This window comes from Corvus cornix, chromosome 2 (genome assembly GCF_000738735.6).
Source record: "Corvus cornix cornix isolate S_Up_H32 chromosome 2, ASM73873v5, whole genome shotgun sequence".
Lineage (NCBI taxonomy): Eukaryota > Metazoa > Chordata > Aves > Passeriformes > Corvidae > Corvus > Corvus cornix.
The window spans coordinates 45,385,782-45,412,862 of NC_046333.1; the positions used below are offsets into that span (position 1 = coordinate 45,385,782).

Sequence of the window (27,081 nt, forward strand, 5' to 3'; positions counted from 1 at the left end):
GCATAGCTGCTCAATGAGGAGTCACACCTCTTCTCTTCACAAAAAAAATTCAAGAACAAAATGGTAGTCAACCTCTTCACCACTGAGGAGAAAGGTAAACATAGCTCAGTAGCTTTATTCATTTGGCACTCAAATGGCACAGTGAAAGAGATGAGTGAGCTTACAAAAATATTGGTATATTTGAGTCTATAGAGCTTCCAGTATTTATCAAAGTGCTAGCAAATGAAAGAGTTTCTGGGTTTGTGTCTCTTTCCGTTGCTTTAATTACAGAGATTATTCTTCTTAAGTTGTATTCTGTCTCAGTGCTCAGCTGAGAGGCAATGAGAGAAAGAAGCAACTGGGTGAAGGTATGAGATCAGCCTACTGGGTGGTAGCATTCTCACATGTCACAGTAAAGTTACTACATGACCACAGCCGCTTTCACTGCCAACAAAATTCCTTTATGTTGAGCTTGGGTTGATTTAACTGTATATAACTGTATTGCTTTATAGGGGTAAATATAAAAATACGCATTATGGTACTGATAGGAGAGCCAAGCTCATATATTGAGCCTATTCTTTCTGTGCTAACATATAACTGAGTGAATACATGACATGGTGAGACCCAAGATCTGTGCCTCACGACTGCACTCTCCCAGAAGTCTGTAAATGATACTACATAACAGCTACAAAAAAAGCTCTGACCTAACAAGAGTAACCTAATGACTGAGGGAGTACCCAGCATCCTGGCACAACAAAGTAAGGCAAGTTCTTCTGACATGAAAGTAAATTAACTATTTTGTTCCAAAGTGATGAACATGGCAGTTGCAGGACTGGAGCTGAAGCTTTGCTCTGAGAAGGCAGCACTTGCCTGCCTCCAGCCTGCCCCGCCTCAGAGCCTGGTGTGCTTCCTCACACACCCACCTGAAGCTCTCCCAGAGCCACCAGTCAGGTCTCCAGATGCTGGGCTCAGGATGAGCACCCCAGCTCTTGCCACCTTGTTCAAATACTAATTTTATTGATGTTGGTAAACCCTGTGTCAGGCCTTTGGGAAGTGCTCTCTGGGCATGATTGCATTGGGTTTGCGTGGCAAAGTTTTGCCAGTGGATGGGCTACAGGGCTGGCTTCTGTAAATAGATTCCCCTGCAGCCCGTGGTGAGTCTGGTGGGACAAGCTGTCCCCCTGCAGCCCATGGACGTCCACAGTGGAGCAGAGAGAAGGGGGATGTGCCCAAAGGAGTCTGTGACCCCGTGGGGAGCCTGTGCTGGAACACGTTTGCTGGCAGGATCTGTGACCCCACAGGGGACCCACGCTGGAACAGTCTGTTCCTGAAGGACTGCACCCTACGGATGGGATCCTACACTGGAGCAGTTTGTGAAGACCTACAGCCCGTGGGAAGGACTCATACAGGAGAAGACCAGGGAGGAGTATCTCTGGTCAGGGAGCAGGGGAAGAGTGTGAGGAGCTCTCCCCTGGAGGAAAAAGCGGCAGAGACAACGTGAGAAGAACTGATTGCAGACCCCGTTCCCCAAGCCACTGTGCCGCTGAGGGAGGAGGAAGTAGAAAGATCAGGAGTGAAGCTGATCCCGGGGAGAAGGGAGAGGTGGGGAGGAAGTGTTTTAAGACTTACTTTTTATTTCTCATTATCCTACTTTAATGTCATTGGTAAGTGACATTAAATGAAATTAATTTCCCCAAGCTGAGCCTGCTTTGCCTAAGACGATAACTGGTGAGTGCTCTCTCCCTGTCCTTATCTCAACCCACGAGCGTTTCGTTGTATTTTCTCCCCACTGTCCAGGTGAGGAGGAGCAGTGACGGAGTGACTTTGGGGGGCGCCTGGCGCCCAGCCGGGGTAAAGCCCCCACAACGACGAAGCCCGTCACAGAATCACAGAATTATCTGGGTTGGAAGGGAACCTTGAATATCGTCTAATTCCAACCCTCAATAAGCGCCAATTCTTATTTGCCACCTGACTCGACAAAACAGTGCAAGGCGGCTTTTTCCCTCGCCCCGAGGGCGCCGTCTCGTACCACAAGCTGTCTTCGCCAAAACGCCGGCGCTCCGTTCCTCTCCCGCTTCAGCCAAGCCTCCTCCCCCAGCAGCGAAGCAGGAAGCCGAAGCGGCAGCGGGCAGGCACAGGCAAGGAGGGCTGGAAAGAAACGCCTTCCCGGGGGGAGCCGCGGGCAGCGGATACGATGTCCCACCGCCCAATGAGGTGCTCCAGCGCCGGCCCGGCCCCCGCCCCGCCCCTCGCCCCTGCCCTGTCCGTCACGGGGTGGTAGGCGGGGCCGGCCGCCCGCAGGGAGGACGCTGCGCGCTTCCATTGGTTTGTGCCCCGCCGAGGGTCGCTCGTGGTTGGCTGCAGCGGCTGCCGGTCGCGGCGCGCGGGCGGTGGCGGTGGGCGGCGGCGGGCCGGAGGTCACTCGGCACGGGGGCGCAGCATGGCCGCGGCGGTGGTGCGCAGGGGACCTGCGGGCTGGTGGCGCTGGCGCCGGCGGGTGATGGGTAAGGACCTGCCCCTTCCCTCGGCTGCAGTGGCCCCACTCTGCCGGCCGGGCGGGGAAAGGCCCGGCCTCTCCCGGGGCGCGCAGCTGCCGCGCTGCCCTTGGCGGCCGCGGGCCCTCCGAGCCCGGTGCAGCTCCGTAGCCATCTCCCCGTGAGGCATCCCCGGTGACGGACCCCCCGGGCCGTCACGGCTGGCACGGCACGCTGCCTCTGCCGCCTTATTCGGGGCTCCACCGGAGCTTCGGAGCGGCTTGGCTTAATAAATGTTTTCACTCATTTGCTTAAAATAGCGTGCCTGAAAATCATCAGAGCCCACAAATGCTTCCTGTGGCAGCAGTGACACGTCTGCGGTACCTGTTACCTAGTTTTGGGCTGTTCAGCCCTCTCCGTCATTGAGTCCGATTATTTTCCTTAAACTGAAGGTAGATCCAGCGGCGCTTCCTCCTGTTTCGCCTCTGCGGGCACTGGTGCTCACCTGTGTTTGGTTCGTGGGCAGTGGAAGGAGTAGACACTGCAGATGTCCTGTTGGTGCAAGTGAAGGAGGAATGTATTTGTAGAACTGGACCTAGACATTTTCCCTTTCCAGAGTCCTGAAAAATCACACAGCTGTTTCAAAGTAATATAATTGCTGAAGTAAATGATTAAAAATAAACCTTTAGTAGTCTTTTCAGTGTCATTTTGATTGCGGTCTGTTGGTCGTGTATGTCACTCTGTGGGTAGGCTCTCAACACATAGGTGGAGGTTTTTAACTGGCAAAGTGGAAGAAATAGATTCTTTTAAATGGTATATGGTTCTAAAATCTTGACACTTAACAATGTGTTTCAGGAATTACTAAATTACTTTTAGGTAGGTAACTTTAAAAACTTTGTAATTCCCCTTTAAACCTCACTTAGATGAATGAAATTGACAATTTTGACATTATCTTTAGGTGCTCTTTTTGCTCCACTGTCTCCTTTCCACTAATGCATTATTTTTTTGTAGTTGCAGCTCTGATGTTGTGATAATTAATAGCTCAGGTGCAGCAGGCATATTGGTCTCATGCTAGTAAAGGTATATATGGGGGACCTATTTGTGTGTTTAGTACCTTTTGTGATACCACAATTGAAAGCAGTAGCTTTCAATGATTTTTGAACTTTCTGTGCATAGTAGCTGTCAGGCATTTCTGTAAGAGCTTTGAAATCCACTGTCTTGGTCAATATCCAAATGATATGTTTAATGTAGGGCAGATGGTGGGGATCTTTTTCTTGGTGGTGAGCATAGGCATGAAAAGCAACCCAACACTGGCCCTTAAAGTTGAAAAATACAGTTTGTCTTTGCCTGAAGACTTGAGCAAGAAACTGTAACTAAGTCTAAGGAGAAATTGTGACTCTCCCAAGAAATATCCACAGAACAGAATTTCACCCACAGCATTTAAGCTCTTAGTCAATAGTGACTGTGCTGAAAGTACTCTTGACTCTGAGAAATGTTTATGGGATGAAATTCTAAGCATTAAGCCTTCTTAACTGCTAAGCTCTATTGCTTAGTTATATGTTGAGCTTTCCCCATCTCTAATGAGTTTACTAAGTTTGCCATTCTTTTTTTTTAGTTTTGATTAGTCTGACAGTTGGGTTTTGAGTAGTGATTTCATCATCTGTCCTTCTGAGTGAAATGCCATCCTAGTGAAGGAATTCTGCCAGCTCTCAGAGCTGTCCAACACCACAGTTTGGTTAGCAAGCAGGCTGTCTTCCTTCTCTTAGTGAATGCTCCTTGGTTACTTGGCCAGTTGCTCTTTGCAGCTGGTGCAGACCATGATGGTTTGCTTTTTCTGTATGTTTATACCAGAGATTGTTAAATTGTCTAGGAGGAAAATAAAGAGCTGAGGGCAGATTTTGGAGGAGCGTCTTGGATATGTATGTTTGTGTTTTAGCCAGTTGGACAGGGGCTACGTAGTCTTGTGTTCTGCAGCTGGCAGGCACTGACAAAGGTGCTTGATGGAGAGGGTTTATATCACCTTACTTAAAAATATATTTTTGATGGACATGGAGAAATCCCTCCTAGGGATTGCTAGGGAGAATGAAGAGGGGTTTAATGAGTTATGGTGGCTGAGAAAAGAAGATTTTCTGGTGAGTGAAAATTCATCAGCTGAGGGAGCTGTTCATCAAAGAAGACAGTACCATGCTAGAGAGCAAAAATGTCCTTCCAAGTAGTTTTGTTTGAGTGGTAGGGAGCCATTGAGTTAATAGTTAAATAGTACTTTTGGTGGTTAAATAGTACCTTTGCTGATGCAGGAGCTTTGTTTGAACTGTTGCATGACTCTATGCTCTGGTGCAGAGAAGCATTAATTACTAAGCAAGGATTATGACAGAAGACCTGCTGCTCAGAAGTCCAGCACATTACTCAATTAAGGGATCAAGTGTACACTTGATATTCTTTTTAGATGAAAAGTGCTTACTATATGGTTTTGTCTGTAATGTATTAGCAAACATTCAATGAGGTATAGGTACAGATAAGAAAAATTTTATATAAGCATGTCTGGTTTTGATCGGCAGACCTTTACGGAGGCAAGAAAAAGCAAGTGTAAGTTTCAATGTAAAGCTGGCCAAATTTAGAGTATTGTAATCTTCTTAAATTATTATTTTGGCAGAGTGCACTTCTCAAAATCATTGCGTAACCTTTAAAAGTCAGTGACCCTGGGGCAATTTAAATTCCATTGGCAAAACTTCTAGGAGCAGAAGGAGTCTACCCATGTACAGCTGGCCTCTCTAACTTCTCTATTTCTTCATCTAGTTCCCTCCCAGGATCTAGTCTCAGTAGAGGTTTTATGAGTTCCATAGAGAAGTCTGCACAAAACACAGACGTTCTCTCTGATCCTTTCTTTCAAAGCAGGAAGGAGAAAAAGGGTGATGTCTTCTGTTGTTGTTGTACCAGAACTTCAGATGCTAAACCAGTGGGAAAATCTTTCATTTAGTGGCTCATATTGAATTGTCATCATTGTTTCTTTCTCCTTGTCAAGTGACTTCATATGTATTTTCTCATAAAGCCCCAAGCAAAACCAGCAACTTCAGTAGTTGAGCTTACTCTGGGCATCTTCCGATGATCCTGTTAAATCTCACCTCTTGGAAAAGAGGTGAAGTTTCACTGATCTAGAGAGATCAAGAATATTAATATGATCTGCAACCGCTCTGATTAGGAAATTCTTCTGGGACAGGACTGCGTGGACTCTTACCCCTTGTGCCATTTGGTGAATATGGTTCAAAATACATTTTATAAAGCCAAGAATTAAGTAATATAGCTGAAATTATATTTTGAGAGTTACTTGTTTCTCATTCCTGTTCTTAGCCAGTTAGAGTACAAGAATATTGGACTTTTTCCAGCTCTGCAGTCTGTGGTTCTACCCAGCTATTAGTTCCTTTTTGTTTGAATACAAAGACATGTCCTCAGTTCTGCATATTGTAGTGCTTGTGCACTCGAGTGTTTGCAGTGAAATCAGGGCAGCACTGGAGCTGGAATTAGTTCTTGAAACTGTAAGACTTGTTACTTTGGGAGATAGTATCAAATGAAATGTAAACATCTGAAATTATCTAAATTTTTCATCGTTCAGGTTAAAAAGAAAACTGCTTTTTGTGTCTTTATATAAAGCTTGAAGAGACAAGTTTTGGGTCATTGACAGTTCAGGTATTCTAAGGACAGGATCGCAGTCTGTGCATTTCTGAAGTTACTCTTCTAACAGTTGCATTTTGTTCAAGAAAAGGCATTCAGATATTCATAAACTCTTGCTGATTTTTTTAATTAAATTGTTTCTAAGGTAAAATTCTTGTGAAATTGCAGATTAGGTCAATTTTTTTCTGTTATAGGCTGACTTTTCAAAGCAGAAAATCTGTGTTTTATCTATATTGTCCTTGAGCCCCAAATTTGGTGAGAGTGTTGTAATTGGTTGTCCTCATCAATTGAGTTTTCATAGGCATGAGGATCTGTAAACACATATTCCCTCAGGAGAATAATGAAGAATCTTCTGGGAAAAGGCCAATTTCTTTGGAGTCAGTGTAGCTGTAGCTTATTGTGCTCACAGTTAGCTTGATTTACTGATTAACCTGTATTGCTGGTTCTGTTCCCAGTGAAGGAGAATTGGTTGTGCATGGTATCAGTGATTATTTTAAAAGTAGATTCTGTTGCTCCTATTTTTGGTTGTTCTGCCCTCTCTTAGAAGTTGAGTGTGGACTGGGCATTTTTCCAGCCATGTGATTGCAGCAGGTTACTGTGGATTTTATGGTTGAAGTGAAATGGGCTCAATATCATAGGGACAGTTTCAGCAAATGCTTATACAATTGATGGGATTAGTTAGCATACGTGATGTGGGTTTGCAGAATATCCATCCTTAGATGTTTGAGTTATACAATTATTTCAAATCTGAGTTTGTGCTACATATCAGATTCTAAAAAGTGCCAAGATATGCAGGGTGGACATCACATTCTGTGAAAGAACCTCTGGAGGTTCATCTAATGGGAGAACATGAAAGTTCTTGTCTTTTAAAACATCCTCTTTTTGGCAAATCCCCACTGTCTTAAGTAGTCATTAAATGATGCTATACATCTAAACATAGTTGGTTCAAATTTAATTGAAATCATCTCTATTAGATCTGTGAGCTAATTTAATCAGTCCTCTAAACCAGTTTTCCTGTGTTTGAGTAGCTGGAGATGTGAAGATTTTTCAAAGCTGTTGATCGAATTATTTAATTTTGAAGTGGCTTGTATGGCACTGAGCTGTGAAAAGTTAAACCAAAGTAAAGCCAGAAACTGACTCAGGAATTGGACTACTTCTCTAACAGGTCCCAATTCCCATGGATTTGAATATGTTGTAGATAGCACATAACAGAAAGTGGTCTCTGATTCATGAACTGAGACAAAAAAATCAACAGAGACAGACAAAAGGAGAAATAATAGAATACAACACACAAAACTTAATAGTACTGGTCAGCAAGTTGTCTTGTATTACAGCCTAACTGTTGCCATGCCTTTCTGGGGGTATTGCAAAGTGACAGTTTTTAAGGGAAACCTTATAGTAGAAGAATGTTCATTTCATGGATATTTACCTTGTGAAAAGCTTGCCTTAGAGGCACAACAGGAGTGCATGTTGGCAATAGGCACGTCACTGCAATCTAATTACCAGCTGAAGTCTTAAGATGTCATGAAGACTGTCAAGACAGTCATGAAAAGGCATCAAAGCAAAGCAGTCTTACGTGACATTGTAGAGAAAAAGCAGGCAGACTGCAGAGAAGGAGTGATGGAAAGTAGCATGGGCAAAATGTCCTTTTCAATTCCCAGCATGAAGATCAAGGCAAGATTATGTCTGTTGAGACAGGTGACAAGGTTCTGAAGCAGCTGAGATCTCAGATGTGATGGATGAATCAGTGAGATTTAAGCAGATCATGGATGGGTCTTTGAGGCTGTTGTGAGCGACAGGCATCACTGCTGGTGACAGAACTGATAGCAGAAAAAGGTATCAAGAAAGTTTTCTGAAGGTGTTCAGTTTGAGGTGATGGTTAGATGTCTGTGAGATGGTGTGAGAAAAGAAGAAATCAGGATAAAGGTCAGGAGTCTACAAAAATGAGCCTAGATATGGTAGTCAGAATTATTCTTCTGGTACGGTTACTTGGAATTCACAGAAACAAAGAAAACCGAGGTTTGGAAGCAAGGCTTCCAAAAGACTTAAATCTTTAAGGGAAGATTAGGTTGCTCGTAGTGTTCTAAGGTTGCTACAAAGATGGAGGTTCCACAACTTCTCTACATTGCCTGTTAGCTTGCAGAACCTTTTTTCCACATCAGGGATGCTTTTCTTATTTCCAACCAGAATTTCCTTTCCTGCCGCTTTTGGCCATTGCCCCATGTCCTATTGTTGTGCACATCTGTGAAGAGTTCAGCTTCATTTGCTCTGTAACTCTTCTTCCCTCCCAATCCATAGGTGGTAGAAGACTGCAGCCTTTGCTTCTCCAAGCTCAGCAAAGACAGTTCTCTTAGCCTCTGACATAGACCATATTCTCCTGCTCTGTGGTCATATTACTTGATGTTTGCTGGGCTGTCTGCAGTTTGATCTCTTGTGTATTTGCTCTGTAGAGAATGACTGGTTTCTTTGACTTCTTGGGTCTGCTCTTGCTCATGTAGTTCAGAATGTCATTAACCTCTTACTGCAAGAATGCACTACTGACTCACGCTCAACTTCCAGTCAATGGGAATCCACAGGTTCTGCAGAGCTGCCACCTGTCTAGCCAGTCAGCAGCCTGCAATGACATCCTCTGCCCCAAGTACAGGACATGGTATTTGTCTTTGTTGAACTGCTTGAGGCCCATTTCCATTTCTCCAGTCTTTCTGAATGGTAGCCTTGCCCAGCCCTTTTTCAGCCATTCCCCCCAGTTTGGTGTCACACGTGGTGTTGCTGAGGGTGCTTATGTTCAATCATCAGTCACTGATGAACCTTTTAAACAGCTCTAGTACTGACCCATGAGGAACATCATGTGTAACTAGACTGTTGCAAGTCTTTGAACTACTTATCACTGTTTTTTAAGCTCAATGCTCCAGACAGTATTTCTTCCTTCAGGCAGTTTTGCAGTCCAGTCCAGTCCATACTTTCTTCATTTGGCTACTGGGATACGAGAGGAGGCTGTTCTGAAAGCTTTACTGAAGTCAAAGTAAATAAGATCTACTGGTATTAAGGGCTAGAGAAAGAAAAGATGCTTAAAACCAGGGCCTGAAGCTCCTCAGGAAGTGGGAAGCTTTGGACTAACTAAAGGAGCGATTTTAGATAAGTGCAAGTGAGGGACTGGGGAAGACTGACTCATAGAAACAATGAGAAGAAGACTCCAAGATGATTGTTATGGCTGATGATGCTGGTTTAGGCTCTTTGTTCATTTGTTCCCTAGTTTTGACATGTAGCACTTCTTAAAAAAGCAATGGGCTCTTTTCCTGACTTATCTCAGTTTTCACTAAGCATTTTCCCAGTGCAGATTTATTTTAAATTGTGCTACTTCTCTAGCTATGTAATTGCTGTAGGCATCTGTGGAAACTGTCTCAGACCAAAGTTCTCTCAACAAACCTGATTTATTAAATGTGGCACATCCAAAACAGTGTTGCAGATGAAAGAGCATGACCATTGCTGGCTAAGAAGGAGCTTAAAGTTATAAAGACTTTAAAATGATTAATCAAGTGTTATTGGCCTAGAGAGGATTCTTTGCTAAGCATTGAGACCTCTTAGAGTCTCGATGCAGCTCAGGCACATTTTCTGTATGTGTACTTCAGAGCCACAGTATTTCTGTAGTTAGTTAGCCTTGTTTCTGTCCGCTTAGTTGACATATACTTTAGTGTTTATTCTGCATAACTTTTTCCTTTGTCGTAAAGGAGAAAGTATTTAACGTAATTGGCAAAGAAATCTAGTCACTGTCAAATTGTGCTGCCTTTGGATTAGGAGTGTTCAGAGTGATGAGATAGTGATTGCAGTAGATGAATGCCTGCAATGCTGCTCCTGTCCAGAATTTGATGCTCACTAACTACTGGGAGGAGGTAACTGACTGAAACTGTAGTGTTTTCCACAGGTTGTAGGTTAGGCTTTATAGTTCTGTCTTGGTATTATGGTAAATTGAATACAGAGGTTATTCATGCAAAGACGTCGTAATTATTTTTTTTTAATACTATATTTTGTTCTGGTTTTCAGTATTTGAACTATGATTGCATGGCTCAAAGGATTTGCCATGATTTAGTATGGACACTTTTCATCTTTAGGTTAGTGACTTGTATCTGATTGCAGGATCAGAAGAATCTGTGAGGGGCTGCATGAATTAAAGTGGCAGCCTCAGTCCATTTCTAGAGAACACATGCTATATCCCATGCCTGCAAGCAAAGTTGCCAGTAAAGAGTCTAAAATATATATAAAATTGGACTTTGCATATCTGGTTTAGAATTTAGACACGTAATAAAACATAGACAATCCTGCATATTTTAAATGTGCATTTGAGCTCTTCTCAGATCTTAGTTTTAGTACTGTATTTTTTGAAACAACCACATTTTCCTAATTACAATAATTTTCTTTGACATTTAGAAAAATCATTGTGGGATTGTATTTGTGGCCCAATGTGAGCTATAATTTATGGTTTACATTATGTAAAATAGGATTCACATTTCCACTGTTTTTAAGCATAAAGCTGTTTAAATAATTGACAACAGATTACATGGTAGCTTTTATTACATCATTGTTGTACGTTAGTCTAAAATGCAAATATATTGATCTTTACTGTTTTGAAATTAGTGTGTTCTAGGACTATGGCTTCCAAAACCCCAGTTGGATTCATTGGGCTGGGTAACATGGGAAATCCAATGGCAAAAAACCTGGTAAAACATGGATATCCAGTTATTGCGTATGATGTCTTCCCAGAAGCTTGCAAAGAATTTCAGGACTTGGGTGCTCAGGTATAGTAATAAACTTTCTTTATTCCAAAAATGACTCTGTGTGTTGAATGGTTCCTGCATGCAATGCAAGTAAATCATCTGGGTTTTTTTCTTGGTTAAGATCGCAGTCAGAACTGAAACAGCACAATGAATACAATCTGAATCTGTGAGGTTTCAGTTAGAGCAAAGGTATGCTTCTGTCCCAGGTAATTTTCCTGCTGTTTGCCAGAACTGCTACCTTGTCAAACTTCTCTAGCTGTCTTTTCCCCCCCACTTTTTATGAGAGTAGGTTGATGGCCTGTTCTTTCACCTCCTCCTTTCTCCTGCTTCCTTCTCCCCCAGGTCTAGATGGCCAATGGGCTGCTTTTCACCTGGTTCCTACTTTGACCTTTTCAGGTTAAATGACCCTAGCTAAAAGTTCCTGCTGGCATAGCTGTAAGGGTTATAGGGACATATGAATGCTTTCCTGCTGCTTCAACGTGCAGTCCTCAGGGGCAGGGGAAAAATCTAATTATTTAAGTCCTTATTCTCTTGGAGGTGAGGAAGGATATGGTGAGAGAAGACGAAGGAATGAAAAGGAAAAAGGAGGGAAGGAAATTGATTACATTAAGGAGCTTTACCTTCCTGCAATATACGCTGCAAAATCTTGGCCCTGTTCCAGCCAGTCCCACTGCTTTTCTTAATCTGTTAATACCCCCAGAATCCCATTCAGGCTCTCAGGTGGTTGTGTCATTTCTACATGTCTGTAACACATTTGAATGGTTTTGACATACTTCAAAGCTGTCACAATTTAGACAGTTGTAAGCAATGGATATGTGCTTGAAACACAGAAAAAATGAGTGCAGTGCAAAAATAATCCTCTCATGTAACAAGGTAGGGGATAGAAGGGACTCTTCCAGCAGTGGCAAGGGAATTATAGGTAGATCTAGACAGAGGAACTGTGTGCCTTGAAAGTCTAAACTGTTAGAGCTAATTGCAGCTGTTTTAAATAATGAGGTAACATCAAGATTCCTAGAAGATAAAATGATTCCACACACCTGTTAGTAATTAATTGCAGCTCCCCTTGAATAATTACAGAATCTTGGCCTTAAGTGGGAAAGTAGGCTTTTCAGCTGCTTCTCCTAGCTACTGTTCTTGTTTTGTTAAAGCAGCCAAGACCCTCAGGCATGAACTGGACCTGTCTTAAGTAAGACTCAGCAAATGGGAGAGACTGTTGGTTGTATTTTTAATTTGTGTTCTGCAGTGGGATCTCTTTGCTGTGGCTGCCCACGTTGATAGCTTTTTGTCTTTGTAATAGAATCCTTGGCATTCACTGCAAGACTTAACATGTGATAATAAAAGTGAACTGTAATGCCTTTAAAAATAAAGTCAAAAGTATGTTTTAAGATCATAAATCACTAAGAGAATACATGGGTAGGCTTAGATACAAATAAAACGCACTTAAAGAAAATATGTGAACATAACTTCTCTTCTTGATCTATAGGTGTAAATCCTACTCCAACACTTTCTTCAGGAGTTGAAAACTTGTGGGTCCATGGGGCCTTGTAGAAACTGCTGTAGAAGGAACATTGGGCTCTAAGGGCTGCTTTCTCTTTGGTCTGGCTGTAAGGGTAAAACCATCAGGAGTGTTACAGGGGTGAAATGACCCCAAGAGACAGTAAACCTAGTCAAATGTCCGTTGTTTAAGGCCAGCGCTACTACCAAGGTATATGGCGGATGTGGGATGTTTGGCCATAAATCTGCACAATCTGTGATTCCACTTTCTTCAGCCACTGAAGCAAACAACTGGGAGGTGGTACATGTCAGAAAGCGGCCACCCGCCTGCTAATGGTGAACAGTAAGAGGAAAACTGGCTGAGCATGAGCGTATGGAACCTCTTGGGGTGAAGCTTGGAGAAAGTTGGAAGGCTACCAACAAGGGAGACTATTGAGCAGTGCTGTGAGTGAATAGGCTGCCTCTACACGTTACTTACTGTCTTTACCTTTTGTCATTAATTATCACTTTTTGCTTCACACAGTGGAGTGTCATACATATATGCTTCAGTTTACAGGTCTTTGTATCTAAATCCTATCTCAGATTTAGAAGATTGAGAGTGTTATTGGAGTCATATGGTGCATAAAGCATCATAAAAATAGTGTACAGTAAGAATGGCATTTCAGGCAAACAATAATTAATTTACTTACTGTAAATATAAGTAAAAAAATAGGGAAGCTGTTTGGAACAAATACAAGCAGATGCACACACATATTGAAGGGCAGAACCAACTACCAGCAGTATGAGGAAAAGTCTCTCCTATCCAGTTGCATGCTGCAAAAGTTTGCTTGAACTAAAAAAGTATCAGAACATGTACAGATCTTGGTGGGCTGCTACTCTGAGCTAGTATGGTCTATGTTGGTAATCAACAATTAGTATTTGGTCTGTTTTTTAAAGTTACGCACATATTCTTAATGATTTCAAATGCTTAATGTTTTATAATAGATTTCAAATCATTCAGATTTGTTTCTGAGACACAAAGTCCCAAATAAAAAAGTTTTATATGCTGCTTATTGAACCAGGTAGGTAGATTATTTCAGGCAATATCATTCATATTTGTTAACAGCACCAAAAGGCCAAGAGTGACTATTCCTACTTTTAATTCCCACTTTGTTTTGCTACTTACTTCAAGGTAGCAGAAAGATTTTCCTTTGTATGGTTGTAAAAGTACTGTCCCAGTCTGTGTACATTTTAAATCTCATTTTCTTCATGTAAAAGGCATGTTAGTATTTTGAAAGACACGGATAGAATAAATGAATTTCCGTGTAGATGACTATGGTACTGTGTCTTCTTTGCACCTGTGTTGCTTAAGAATTGTTTAACACTGTAACCAAAACCCAGCTGTCTTCTGTCCATGTAGCCAAGTAGAAATTTGAGGCTGATGTGCTATTTCTGTTGTGTGTCCAGTACAGTATGTTTTTCAGCTTCTGGTTGAAAGATGCAAATGGGCCACTGAGTCTTCAGCTGATACCCTGCAAACCTCTAAGAATAATGGAGATCATAGTTTCAAATAAGAAGACATATATAAATTCAGGTTCCAATTTCATGCTTCCTCTAATAATACACATTGGGACTGAACCAAACCGGAGATACTCTGAACTAAACCAAAGGTGTCATACTTCTTTTTAAAGAGATAGGCTCTCTGGTCTCCAGGGAGGCAAGTCATAAAATTAACTAATCAGATATAGAAGGTTTGCTGCTTATAATTGCCTCATTTATTCCTGCTAACCTTTGTTCTTTAGACTAGAGCATGTTTCCTTTTGTAATTGTGTGGTATGCCAGATGTTTTGTGCAGTGTTAACTTACTCTTTCAAAACAAAATCTGCCATGTTTCTCAGTCCCATCTATGCCAGTTTCTTTACTTTTTTTTCCCCAAAAGCCTTGTTCAGTGACTATATACAGTCTTCCTTTCTTTTGTTCACAAGTCAAATAAAAATCAAGAAGTTTCTCATGCTGTATCCCAGAAGTTCTTCAAGGCAAAATTTAGCATTTATTACAAATGACTGAAATTAGATTTGATCCTTGTGGGCTAATGATAAAAGAATAAGCTGTATTTTTGTTGCAGTTTCCCCTGGGCTATGAATGTGTTAACAATGCAATTTTGAAGAAATTAATTATTTCAGACCAGTACTGGACAGGAGTCTTAGTGGTAAATGCCTTCCAAGTGAAACTCACTACTTAGCTGTCAATATTTCATTTGTTGTGTATATATCTTAAATACTATACTGCCTGCCTCTGAAAGTTACTTGGGAAAAGTAATATACCTTTCAATTTAGGTATGGTTATTTAACAACTAATACCTAATAATATATTTTGAAAATTTTTCAGATTTTTTTTGTGAAGGAGGCTTGAGCTGATAATTTCCCATTTTAAAAATGCCAATTGTAATATTGTGAGAAACATCAGTTAGTTTATCTGATTTCTTTTAAGGTGAGGCTCAGAGGTGCATTAAGTAATTTCTTCCTTTTTTCCTCAGTCTTCCTCTCTTTCAATGCCATATAGAAGACAAGGAAAACAGTGAGATTTTTGTGATCCTTTCATGTTGTCCCTCCTTAGAAACACTGTAGAGAAATATTTTGTTTAGATGCAGGGTTTGTAGTGAATTGAAGATTCATGAATGGGTTGATGGGATGAAAGCATCCCCCTTGGCAGATATTGTGGAGGAACTTCCATGATAGGAGAACGTTTTCGGGTTTTTTTTTTTTTTTCTGTTACTGGATCCAAATAACCAATATTTTCATTAGGAGAGGAGTTTTTCTTGTGTTTTAATTTTTTACCTAGCTTAGTTGTGACCCGTGAATACTAAAACTGAACTCATCAAACATGTCTGACATTTCTTTTTCAGGAATTGTGTAAGCTTATATTGTTTGGGTTTTTTTCTTTAAAAGGTAACAGAATCCCCAGCAGACGTAGCAGAAAGAGCAGACAGAATTATTACCATGCTGCCTTCTAGTCCCAATGCAAAAGAAGTTTACACAGGAGCAAATGGAATTCTAAAGTAAGATTTTTTTGTAGTTTGGAGTATTTCCACTCATACTCAAGGTTTGTCTGATGATTGCTGTTGTTCTAACTCTTGCTGCCTTCAGGGCACTGAATTCAATATTCTCTGTCCTGTCACTATTGATATTTTTAATTATATGAGTTCTCTTATACAGTGCTTGCTTTTGAATGGCTTTTGGCTAAAGTCTTAATTTTATTTTCAGCAGAATAATGATTTTTGTGCATATCAGGCAACTTAACTATTATCTGTCTTTTCAGTTGCATGGTTCTTTTACCATAATGTAATGTACTACACTCAAGTACAACTACAATATTTGCTGGCAACAATTATTTGCTCAAATACTTTTTTCTTTAACTTGAAATCCTATAAATTAAATGTTCTGAAGAGACGCCATTGTGTCTTATGGTATTGAAGTGTATTACCATAGAATGACTGACAAGACTTCCTTGGTTTCTATTCTTATTATCTGTTCATTACACAAAAAAACACCTGAAGAGTTTGTTTAATGTGAAACAGTGGTTTCTAACTTTTGTGGAGGGATTTCCACTGAGCCTTAAATCCATAGTCTGCAGAATTCTAATGCTCAGAGTTTTTGAACTTGCCAAGTCAAATCTAAATATAATTTAAAAGTCTGTTCTGGCTACATGTACACTGCTCCTGGCAGGGTGACTAAGGCTACTGGATACCTCTGAGGATCATGTAGGCTCTTACAGCTATCCAGGTTGGTAGGGTAAAGGAAGAAACACATAGAAGACAAAAGTACAGTAGATTATCCAAAAATGATGATGCCTTTTTAGGTTTTGATTGTCCAATATTAAGATTGCTGGTCAGGTGGACTAGAAATCATGATACAGTTCAATAGAAAGAGGGATAAAAATAAACTTTTTTGTTGTGGAGGGCAATAAAAAAGTTCAAATTTTGTAAATTTCAAAAATTTTATTGAATTTTTTAATCAGATATACAACTTTCTGTGATCTACAGTTTGGAATACAGATCTACCTAAATGTACTGGCTATCGGTGGGAAAACATTTTTCTCTATGCTTCACTTAAAATCTTCAGTTGGCTTCTGTGGTTTTGGTTATGGTCTTTATGTAGAATAAATTGTAGAATGATTAAAAGAATGCAATCAGACCATTCTGATAAGAACTGAAGATACTGTATATATTAAAAGAACATTTTATTGTTATATATTAAATTTTAGGCTGTATCAGCAGTTGCTTAGAATGCATCTTAGGTGATCTTTGTATTATATACTACTCAACTTGTATACTGAAAGGTTTTCCTAGTGCATCCTTTTTGTGTAATTCTTTTGTAATTGTGTTTAAGAAGAACATCATTTTTTGTGTTCAGCTTTTATTGGGCTTTGAATGATTCAAAACTGTAGTATACATACTCAGCAGTATAAATACTGAGCAGATCTTGCTCAAAAGGGTTTAAAACTTCACGTTTACTAGAGTATCACAAAATGTCTGCACATTTACCATGCTGAGGGAAGCCAGTGCCATGGTAATAGTTGCAAATATCTTCTCATAATAATAGTAATTATAAAAATAATAATAATAAATCTTTATTTTAGGAAAGTGAAGAAAGGCTCATTGCTAATAGATTCCAGCACTATAGATCCAGCAGTTTCAAAAGAATTAGCCAAAGCTGTTGAAAAAATGGGAGCAGTTTTCATGGATGCCCCAGTTTCTGGAGGTAAGTCTTCATTAGCAGTTTACCTCATATTGGACAAGTTGTCTCTTTGTTTGCAATTTCAGTCACCAATTTGTACCCTTACTGCTATAAGTTGCTTTTCTTTGCTATGTGTACAGTATTCTGTTTTGTTGTTGTTGTTTAATTGCATTACAGATAAGTATGTTATTACAGGAGTATTCTTAGGACTTAGGAGTATGCTTTTGTGTTAGACTTGGAGAAACAGCTTTTTTGGGATATGGTACTGTGGTCCTTTTAATTTAACTTCTTTCATAAAGTTGCATTTTTATGCAGTTATTCACATTCCTTCAGCCTCCATCTGTTTCTTTCTGTTAGGGAAAAACTGGTTGTCATTAAGCAGTTCTGTTGGGTTTTCATTAATTAAAAAGGAGAGAATGAAGTGAGGAATATAGGATTTCTTTATCAAAAGAAAACAGATTTGTCCGGTTTTATAACAGTTGAAGAATGTGGGTGATAATTGTCTATTCTTAAAAGTTGCTAACTACTGATCTCTGAGTATTTAGTCTCTTGTAAGAAATAATATAGAGCAGGAAAGTATTTTCATTTTGTGGACAAAGGAGAGCAGAAACAAAATTAATGTTTTGAAAACAAAAAAATAACTGATAGTTTCTATTGTTGAATTCTTCTCCAAAACACCTAGAATTAGAAGGTGAGGAAACCTCATTTTATGTGGGAAAATCATGAGGTTTTTACAATCCACTCTAAAAATTAATGTAAGGGGAATTTTGAGAATTCTTTATTTTCCTGATGAGTAAAAACTAACAATCTTTTTAGTTTTCAACTGTGAACTAAGGCAGGATTTGACTACACACTAAAAGCCAAAATTTTCATCCAAATTCTATTGTGAACAGAAAATAGGAAGATCTAGGTAGGTGATACTGAAGGATATAATGCAGAAGACAAGATTCTTACTTCTCAGCCAAAATATTAGCCAGGGAGCTAATCAGCCTGGGAAGAAAAACCACAGAAAAAATGTATTGTGGGCAGATGATGTATTTATCTGATTCTTTTTTTAAACACAGCATGGCTTTCTGCTTATCAGTTGGGCAATTCTGATGTACTTCCATGTTGTTTTCTTCAATCCCTTTCTGCCAAATATACTGTTTTCCTGAGGGAATTATTTACCTTTTAGAAATGTCTGTAATCTATTTTTACCTGTAAGTTTTTGCTGTAAGGCTGACTATAACTACAAAGAAAAAAACGAAAAGATAGAGTCTGAAAGAACTTCAGCCGTTTAGGGGGTTTTGTTCCTTGAGAAAATGGTAAGGGCAAGACAGTTAATATGATAACATATAGTTGACTAGTATGAATACAGATGGCTTTTTTCATGTTAGTGGTTTATCTGAATACAAATAACTTGGTGGTTAGTGCCAGTTACAGATTTAGGGATATCCTGAATAAGGGGGAAAGAATTGAGACTTAACTTTTCTAGTCCTTAATATGTTTGTGAAGACCAAGGAGTGCTCTGTGCAAATCATGTTTGAAGTGGGCACTTGCTAGAAATGTGGAGAAGTTAAGTCTGTTGGAAAAAAACCTTTAATGTTATGCTTTGTTATTTCCATCTTTCAACACCTAGCACATCAAGTCTTTGGGGTATTTTTGTATGTCCTGACTGCATTGTTGGCCTTCTTACAAAACACTAAATGGAGAAGTATGCTTGGCTCTCTAGAAATTGGCAGGCACTATGCTGTTGCTGTGCAATGCAATAGAGTTGGCAGGCGTTTCAAGGAGAGTGTTTGTGGGACATAGGGAGGAGGAAGAGAAAGCAGCATGCCTGAACTGTCCTCTTTAGAGCTGTCTGTTTACTAGCTGTTATTGGCAGACAACTCCACTTGTGTTTTTAGGTATTTGGGTGTTGCCTGATGTTAGCATTCATCTGCACAGTGAACAAGTTCACAAACTGAATAATATTTTGGAAATTGCTTGGTCTGTAAACCCCGGGGAGAGATAGTAGTGATTTTAATCCTGCCCTGACATTGCAAATGAAGAATCTTTGGGCATAGCATTAGGCCCAGATTTTAGTGGCTTGTTTGCAGCCTTGCCCTCAAAAGATGAATTCTCTTGATCTTTTTCAGATGGGCCTGCATGCCAATTTAGTAGTGCTGTCTTCTTCATATGATTGGCCTACAGCATTTACTTGCAGCTTACAGTCAGGACCCATTAGTAGAAGTTGATGAACCAAGTCACGGTAGTATTATTTTGCAGTCAGTGACTTCAGAAAATACTTCTTATCCCAGTAGTTGCATGCAGATTATGCTGCTAATGCTGTCTAGAGATAGCAATCGCTTTAGCCTGGGATTAGGATCTCTTGCAGGTCCACATGAGAAAGTTGTGTCATGGTTCCCAGTGCTGCCCTGGTTTGTGACCTCTTTGTGAGCATGAGACAAATGAGGAAACATCTTCAAAATCCATGTTTTTTGGTTTGTTTTTTTTTTTAATCTAGACAGGAAATTTATCTCTGTGAAGATTGGATTCTTCATCTTTGTATGTATAAAAGTATTTTAAAGCACACATTATCACAGAAGTATATTTAAAACTGACTTCTGTTGGCACAAGATACTACTGGCTAAGTACAGAATCTAAATTTAGCCTTCAAGAATTGTGTCAAATTTGTCCTCCCACTGATTTCAGTAGAAGTATGATACAGATTCTCACCTTGTAATCCAGAGTAAACTTCACTAGTGGCTTCACTGACACTGCTGTAATAGTTCTGTCTCTTTAACTCAGTATACAAAATAATAACTTCCTAAAGAGCATTGACTGATTTTTTTTTTAATTTCTGATGTGATTCTTTCTTTGTTGTAAGCATTGTTAGTGTTCAGATACAACCTTTTCAACTTTTTTCCCCTTCCACTGACTATTGAAATTGTATCAGCTTCATATCTGCTCAAAATACATTGTACAGCATTCTACTGGGACTTCACAAAATGATGTGACAGCTTGATTTGTTTTTCTGGTTTTGGAGGTATGAAAAAAATGTTTTCAACTCTTTTGTAAATCTGGTTCTTTAAGGTCCGATAATGAAACTTTAGAAGATCTTCCCCTTCACTGTGTCCTTTAGACAAGAGAGTAGTCAGTTAAAAAGTCAGACTGCTAATTGTTAGTAAGAGCTGTCATATAGAGAACTGTAGTCATGCTAAAATGGTAATAAAGAGTAGAATAAAAGATTTTGTTTTTAGAAACTGCGTTGGAGGTGGCTAGAAGAGGTTGTAGTTTCTATTCCAGCTGTCATTTCAAACTGTTTCATCTTACAGTACTGCTTCCATAAACTTCAGCTAATCATTAAGTGATGGAAACAGTATTAATAGTAACACTGACAAGTTAAGACTTCAGGTCACTGTTAATGTAAAGTATAATGTGAGTCCTTGAGGGCTGCGTTGCAGACTTATTCCCTTCATGGCCAGATCTCTACTTAATATGGAGCAAAGGAAAAAAAATGATTAGAAACACTCTGGAGATGTTTTATTTTATTTTATTTTATTTTATTTTATTTAGCAATAGATTTCATTATTCCAGCTGGTTTGTTTTTCTTTTTTAAAAGGGGCACCTTCCTGAAACAGGAGAAGCAAATTATGTTTCTCTTACTTGAACGTTGAAGGCACATTGTGCTGTGTCTTTTCCAAGGGAAGCAGAAGAGTTAAGACTTTATGCACACTAATGTTTGCAAAGATGATTTGAAAGGCACTTTCAGACTAGACTAAATAATAGGAATTAGGAACAAGTAGTTCAAACATTGCATCTCTTAGCTTGTAAGTTCTGTTGTAATAAAGATGCATAATCAATATCTTTGCCAGAATTAAACTGATTTAATAGACCTGTCTTTGTTGGGGAGCCTTTGTAGAGCTACTTGAACTGGTTTCATTAAGTTGTGTCTGCTTTGTTTCTTTAGCTTTGTGCACCTTTAGAGAACTGCAGTCTTATGACTTTATGGGAGTGGAAGAGTTGGTGGGTTAATTCAATGTTTCTAATTTGAGACATCTATGTGGTTTTTAATAAACACAAAGAATAAAATAAGGAATCTCCTGAATTCAGTGGCGTAGAGGTTTGGTATAGTTTTGGTTTTCTGGTCTGGTAAGGCAGTGATTGGATCTGTTAGGATCTTTGAAACACTATCAAGATGAAGCAGGTTTGTTGATTTCTGTATTTTGATTTTGCCTCTGATTCACAAGTTCTTTTACTCAGAGGTGGCATTAAAAGGCTGAAGACGCTGAGTTGTTCTTCTAATTTGATGTTTATTAATTCTTATCTGTGGCACAGCTGCACGGAGTGTGCCTTCTAAGTTAACAAGGTGGAAAATGTCCCCGAGTTCTAACTTCCAAGGCCATTTAAAGTCCAGACTATCCAATTATGGAATGCCAACTAATTTATTTTTACTTATAACCCAGTAACTATTCATTTATGATCCGCATTGCGGGTTTTTTGAACCGCTACCAGAACAATATCTGAACACCCAAATTTGTGAAGGAGGAGGAAAGAAGAACAAACCCACACCCAAAATCCTCCATCTTGTTACTAAATCCCATAAACCTAATTTTTCTACATCTCTACATATTCCACCCAGTGACATAACAAATTTCTTTTTAATTACACAGCAACAATCTCAGTGCTATCACATAAAAAGGGAAGCCTTTCCCCAGGCCTCAGGTCAAATGCAGTGTGCTTTTGAGGATCATTGCCTGTCAGCACTGAAAGACTGAAATTCTCTGAACCCAGGGTTCCAACATCGGTTCATGAATTTAGAACTAATAATTCTGACCTATCCCCCTCAATGGCAGGTGTTCTTGTTGGTGAGGAAAAACATCTAAAGGCATAGCAGTATTTGCTCCATTATTGTTTCTGGATTTATGTTTTTATGCTGTATTTTTAAAGCCTAAATGTGTGTGCTCAGAATGGCCACAATGTTCTCTGTGTTCCTGGTACTGAGTATAACACTTTTACCTCACTTCCTTTGCTCTTCCTCAGTCACTACATGTTTCATGTAATTTTTTCTTTCCTGACTTGTTTCTTAATTTCTCTGTTTACATTTTTTGCTGAAGGCATTTAATCATACTAATTTTTTGCAAAGTCTGTGATCTCGGGATGGTAGTAGAAATTACAATGTACAGCCTTAATACTAAAGGTAGTGTGAAAAATATCACTGAGTTATTCTGAAATTTAGATGAGGGAAAATAGTGCAGGAAGTAACTGATGACAAAAAAGGGAAGAATCAGGTGAACTGATTTAAGGAAGCTGAAATGAGGATGAAAAAATATTTTGAAATCTGAGATGCTTAAAAAGCTTCTGATTTCTAATAACTTATGTTTTAAATTATATAACAATACTTTTTTGTCAAAATAAAGCTAGTTTAATAGAGCTCTTTTGTTGGAGAGAAGATGGAAAGGACTGAAGATCTTGAGAATCTTACACATTGGTAAAATGCATATTTTGACACAGAGGGGAGGAAATATAAACCCTGTGCAAATATCACTTTGTTGGTAGCAGCTGCTGTTTCAGAAGAGTTAGGTAGTATATTTACTTACGTGCTGACTTTGCAAGGCTCTTTTCTTCTATAAGTCTATTATGCCTTTTGCATTCTCTATAAAATAAAATAAAAGGTAGCAGAAGGTAAGGAAGAATGAACAGATTGTTGAGAGTATCATCTAAAAATGTTCACTGGGGTGGAGACAATTATCCTACAATGACTAAAAGGGTGGAATAAATGATTTTATTAAAGCATATTGTATATTTTGGCAATAAAATTGTGTGTAGTCTGGCCAAATAGTGACCAATGTGCAGAGAAACATATCTGTCTCCATTTATTCGAAGGTGTAAAGATGAGTTATTCAGGCTGGCTCAATGGGATATAACCAGGAATAATAGGCTGGAAATCATTAAGGAAACAAAAATGCGTGCCGTGTCTACCAGGAAAAATGTCCTAACGACATTCTTCATACACTGTGGAATAATTTCCAAAGGAGACAGTCGAAGCCAAGTATCTCAACACACTTTAAACTGTACTGGGCAAAGTGCTAGGAACTATTCTGTAGGGAAAATTCTACAGCAGGCAGGAGGATGGCTACATGATCTAATCGGTCTTTTCCATCTCTAATGTCTACAATCCTGTTGTGTTCTCACACATGGTGCTCAAAAACACTTAAAGGAAAACTGTCCAGATGGAAGTTAGAAATCCCTGTGGCACTCTTTGAAAAAGAGTAAGGAATAAGTGCAGAGTTAGAGCCAACATTCCTTCTCTCAGTAAAAATGGTTCTAATATTCACGGCTGCATGTGAGCTGTTACCACATTCCTAATAACTTCTCTGTTTGCTTGTGGTTACTTTAATGCTAGTATCAGGGTCTTCCTGTCAAATGTTCTGAGATACTGAGAGTAGGGAAGATCTACAAATGTCAGCCTGTCATAAGTCCTAGGGAATAAAAGTAAATTTTATTTCATTTTTTAATTTTTGATTGCTTCTCCTAGAGAATGTTTAAAGTTAAGGGGTTGCAGGTGGTGTTTGGGAATGTTTCTGGAATGAAGTGATGGCTTTGAAGCTTTCTACAAAGTTTGTTTTGGTTTTAAATATTCATGGACATCTTTTTCTCTCTTTTTGTTCTTTCCATGGAGTGCCTTGTTCAAAGTGTGTATTTTTCATGTAGTCAAAAAAACCTAGCGTGACTCCTGTGCTCTTGGGACAGTGGGGATGATGAGCACCAGACCTTAATAATCCCCTGACTCCATATGAGTCCTAATTCCATACTGTGCTAAATGTGGATGGTGCACATGTCAGTACTGAGCCTAGCACCAGGCACACAGAGCGGAAAGTCTGAACGCGAAGGCACCGTGCAGAGTAGGCTGGGAATGCCCTGTGCCTGTGCAGCGGCCATCAGTGTGGGAACAGTCCTGCCAGCCACGAGCACTGGAGGTGCCACTGGAGAAGATGCAGTTTTCTCTGAATCTTAATACAAAGCAGTTGTACTTGTAATTCAGTGTTGCCTTAAACAGATTTTTTTCAGTCTGTGTGTAGAGTTCTTGATTTTTGGGGGGGAAAAAAAAAATCTAGAGAAACCTTACTAACTGGCTTCAGCTGGGATAGAGTTAATTTTGCTCCTAGTAGCTGGTACAGCGCTGTTTTCTTCAGAATGAGAATTGTGTTGATAACACACTGATGTTTAGTTCTTGCTAAGTAGTGCTTACTTCCAGTCAAGGACTTTCAGTTTCCCATGCTCTGTCAATAACGAGGTGCACAATAAGCCAGGAAGGAGCATTGCCAGGACAGCTGACCTGAACTGGTCAAAGGATTATATTCCATTGCATAGAACGTCATGCTCAGTATATAAACTGGGGGAATTGCCTGGGAGGGGCTCGTTGCTGCTTGAGAATGGGCTGGACATTAGTCAGTGGAGCAACTGTATTGTGCATTACTTGTCTTTGTTGGGTTTTATTTCACTCTCTCTTTTTGTTGCCTCCCTTTTCATCACCATTTATTATTATTATTATTACTAGTATTGATATTATTGTTATAATTATTCTATTTTATTTCAGTTATTAAACTGTTCTTATGTCAACGCATGGATTTTACCTTTTTTTATGTTTCTCCTCTCCATCCCACTGGGAGAGAGTGAGCGGTGAGTGACAGAGTGACTGCATGGTACTACTTCTTTGCCAGCTGGGGTTAAATCACACCACTTATTTAAATGGACTGGGCTACTGAAGATGTGGCCCAACATAGAATTACATGTTTTATTTTGTCTGTTATTCATCAAGAGAGATCTGCAGATCTTACACTAGACATGTGGAAAGAAACATTAACATCCTAAGTGTCTGAACCTTAGGACACATCTTAAGCCTTAGGACACATTTGTGCTAACGGCTCTGTGTTGAAGAATGCTCCTTTGAAGGCCCTTTAAACACTTAAACTAAAGAAGCAAAAAAGAAAAGAAACAAACACACATGGGGTAAATTTTGCAGGCAGGGAGAGCTAACCTTGTCTTGTGGTGCAGGCCTTTGAAAGTAAATCACTTGTTGATCCCCTAAATAGCTGAATCCAGGATGAGTAGGAATGAAAGCTGATCTTCTATTGACCCCCATCTGGATGATGCTAGTATTCTGGGTTCCTTGTGTTTCATTTTTAAAGTCATAGTGATGAGCAGGCCAAGTATTGGATTTATTTGTGACAATATTATCTTATGATCCGGAGCCATTCTAAGTCACTGGATCATTGCAGAATGTTGTCTTGTCGTTCAGAACATTTTTATATTTTGAAAAGTGTCTTGTGTGACTAAACAGGGGGAGAATGTTCTAGCAGAAGTAGTCCCTATGCACTTGAAACAAATACCTAAAAATTATTCCATATTTGCAGTGTTTAGTGTAGTGCTGCCCATTGTGAAACAATTCAGTAGCTTGAGCTTTTGTCCTTAGCAGAACAGCTCCTGATTAATCCACAGGGAGCACATAGAAATACCAAGATTTCCTAATTTTTCTTCCTTCAACCACATTTAAAAAAACCATGATTTGTGTCATGAAATAAAACAGTAAGGGAAAGAGTATTGCCTTTTACCATTAATAAGCATTTAGAATCCAACTGTCAGCATACAAGCTATGTAAATGTTCACCTTTCAGTTTGTCCAACAGTATTTAGTCCTGTTGACTCACCACTTCAGTCTACTGAAAAGCGGAGGACAGAGGAGGGTCTTGCAGCTCCAGAGCTGAAGAAACAGTTTTTAACTACAGTTCTCTTCATGCCAAGTACAACATAGGACTTGAAGTGGGAAAAAAATTTATTTACTGCACTGTATTTGACCTATAATTTTAACCCTTAAAATTTGGTTCTTATTTTAATTCCTGTAGTTTTGCTGGGACACGTTGTGTGGAATTTCCTAAACCTTATACAGCTTTAACCATATCTGTTCGTAAGAAAAATTAAGAGATGGCTTGATGGGAACAGACTAATGCATGGAAATTTTATCCCAATGCCATACCTTCAGTTTCTCTTCCTGGTTCTGTAAGCAGCTGTGTTTTAATTATTCTGTGTTGTGGAAGAATGTTAAATTATTTGTGGCAAAATGGGGGAAGCAGTGTGAAACACTGTCACACTTTATTAAACTCTTTATGTATTTTAAGTAAATCCACATAATGATTTGATAATATCCCGGTATGTTGTTTGACTGCTGGTAAACTAATGGGGTTAGGGTTTCTTTTTAATGTGAAGCTTAGCAAATTGACAGGAATACTAATCTGACATGTAATTATTATCCATTTGCTTTATTTAACGAGTTGCTGCAAACTGTAAGATTCTAGTGACGCAGTGATCGTATAGTTTAACCATACACAGTCAGAAATGTGCATTTTGGCTGTCATTTTGTTTTCGATTCGTGTTTCCATTGCTTTCTGAGAATGTATGGTGGGAATGTGTTGTTTGTGGCTCTTGGTGTATTTGCCACAGGGAGTACAAAGAAAGTAACATTGACTTTTAGCTGTGGCTGAGGAGCATACTACTTGTGTTTCATTTGTGTTAAGATTTCTTGGGTTTGCTTAAAATTGTGGATTTCATTATGAAACTAACATGGAGGTATTCTGTAGAGGCACATGACTATACATAGTTAGCTGTTCAACTTGGTTGATTTCTGAGGTCCAACATTTTTCTGATTAAACTACTTCCCAGAATTGCTACAATTGCTAGTAGTCTGAAAGCAGTATTTGGTAGGAGCTAGATGCTTTTTGTCTTGAGTAAGGCATTTTATGTTGCATGTGCAAGAAGAACAGCAATTTCCTTCCTCTTTTAAAAGCTGAAGGACAGCTGGAGAAAGGAATTTTCAGTAGGTTATCAGCATGTGAAACGTTGTCGTAGTCAAGCCCTATATAGTTAGAATAAACCAGGAGTGTGTCTAACTTTCCTCTTTCTGCAGATACTCATCTTAGGATTTATATTAGCGGGGAGTTAGGGGTGATGCTGGGGCAGT

At 39.4% G+C, this 27,081-nt stretch overlaps 1 protein-coding gene across 1 annotated transcript in view; it reads left to right on the plus strand.

Annotated features, from left to right (window-relative positions):
- Positions 1-2,375: 2,375 nt before the first annotated feature.
- HIBADH (3-hydroxyisobutyrate dehydrogenase) overlaps positions 2,376-27,081 on the plus strand; it is an 85,641-nt gene continuing 60,935 nt past the window's right edge. The window contains exons 1-4 of the mRNA XM_010399001.3: positions 2,376-2,483; positions 10,755-10,915; positions 15,316-15,425; positions 17,006-17,127. Coding sequence (XP_010397303.1) covers positions 2,420-2,483; positions 10,755-10,915; positions 15,316-15,425; positions 17,006-17,127 — 457 coding nt within the window. The 5' untranslated portion in view covers positions 2,376-2,419. The remainder of the gene's footprint in view (positions 2,484-10,754; positions 10,916-15,315; positions 15,426-17,005; positions 17,128-27,081) is intronic.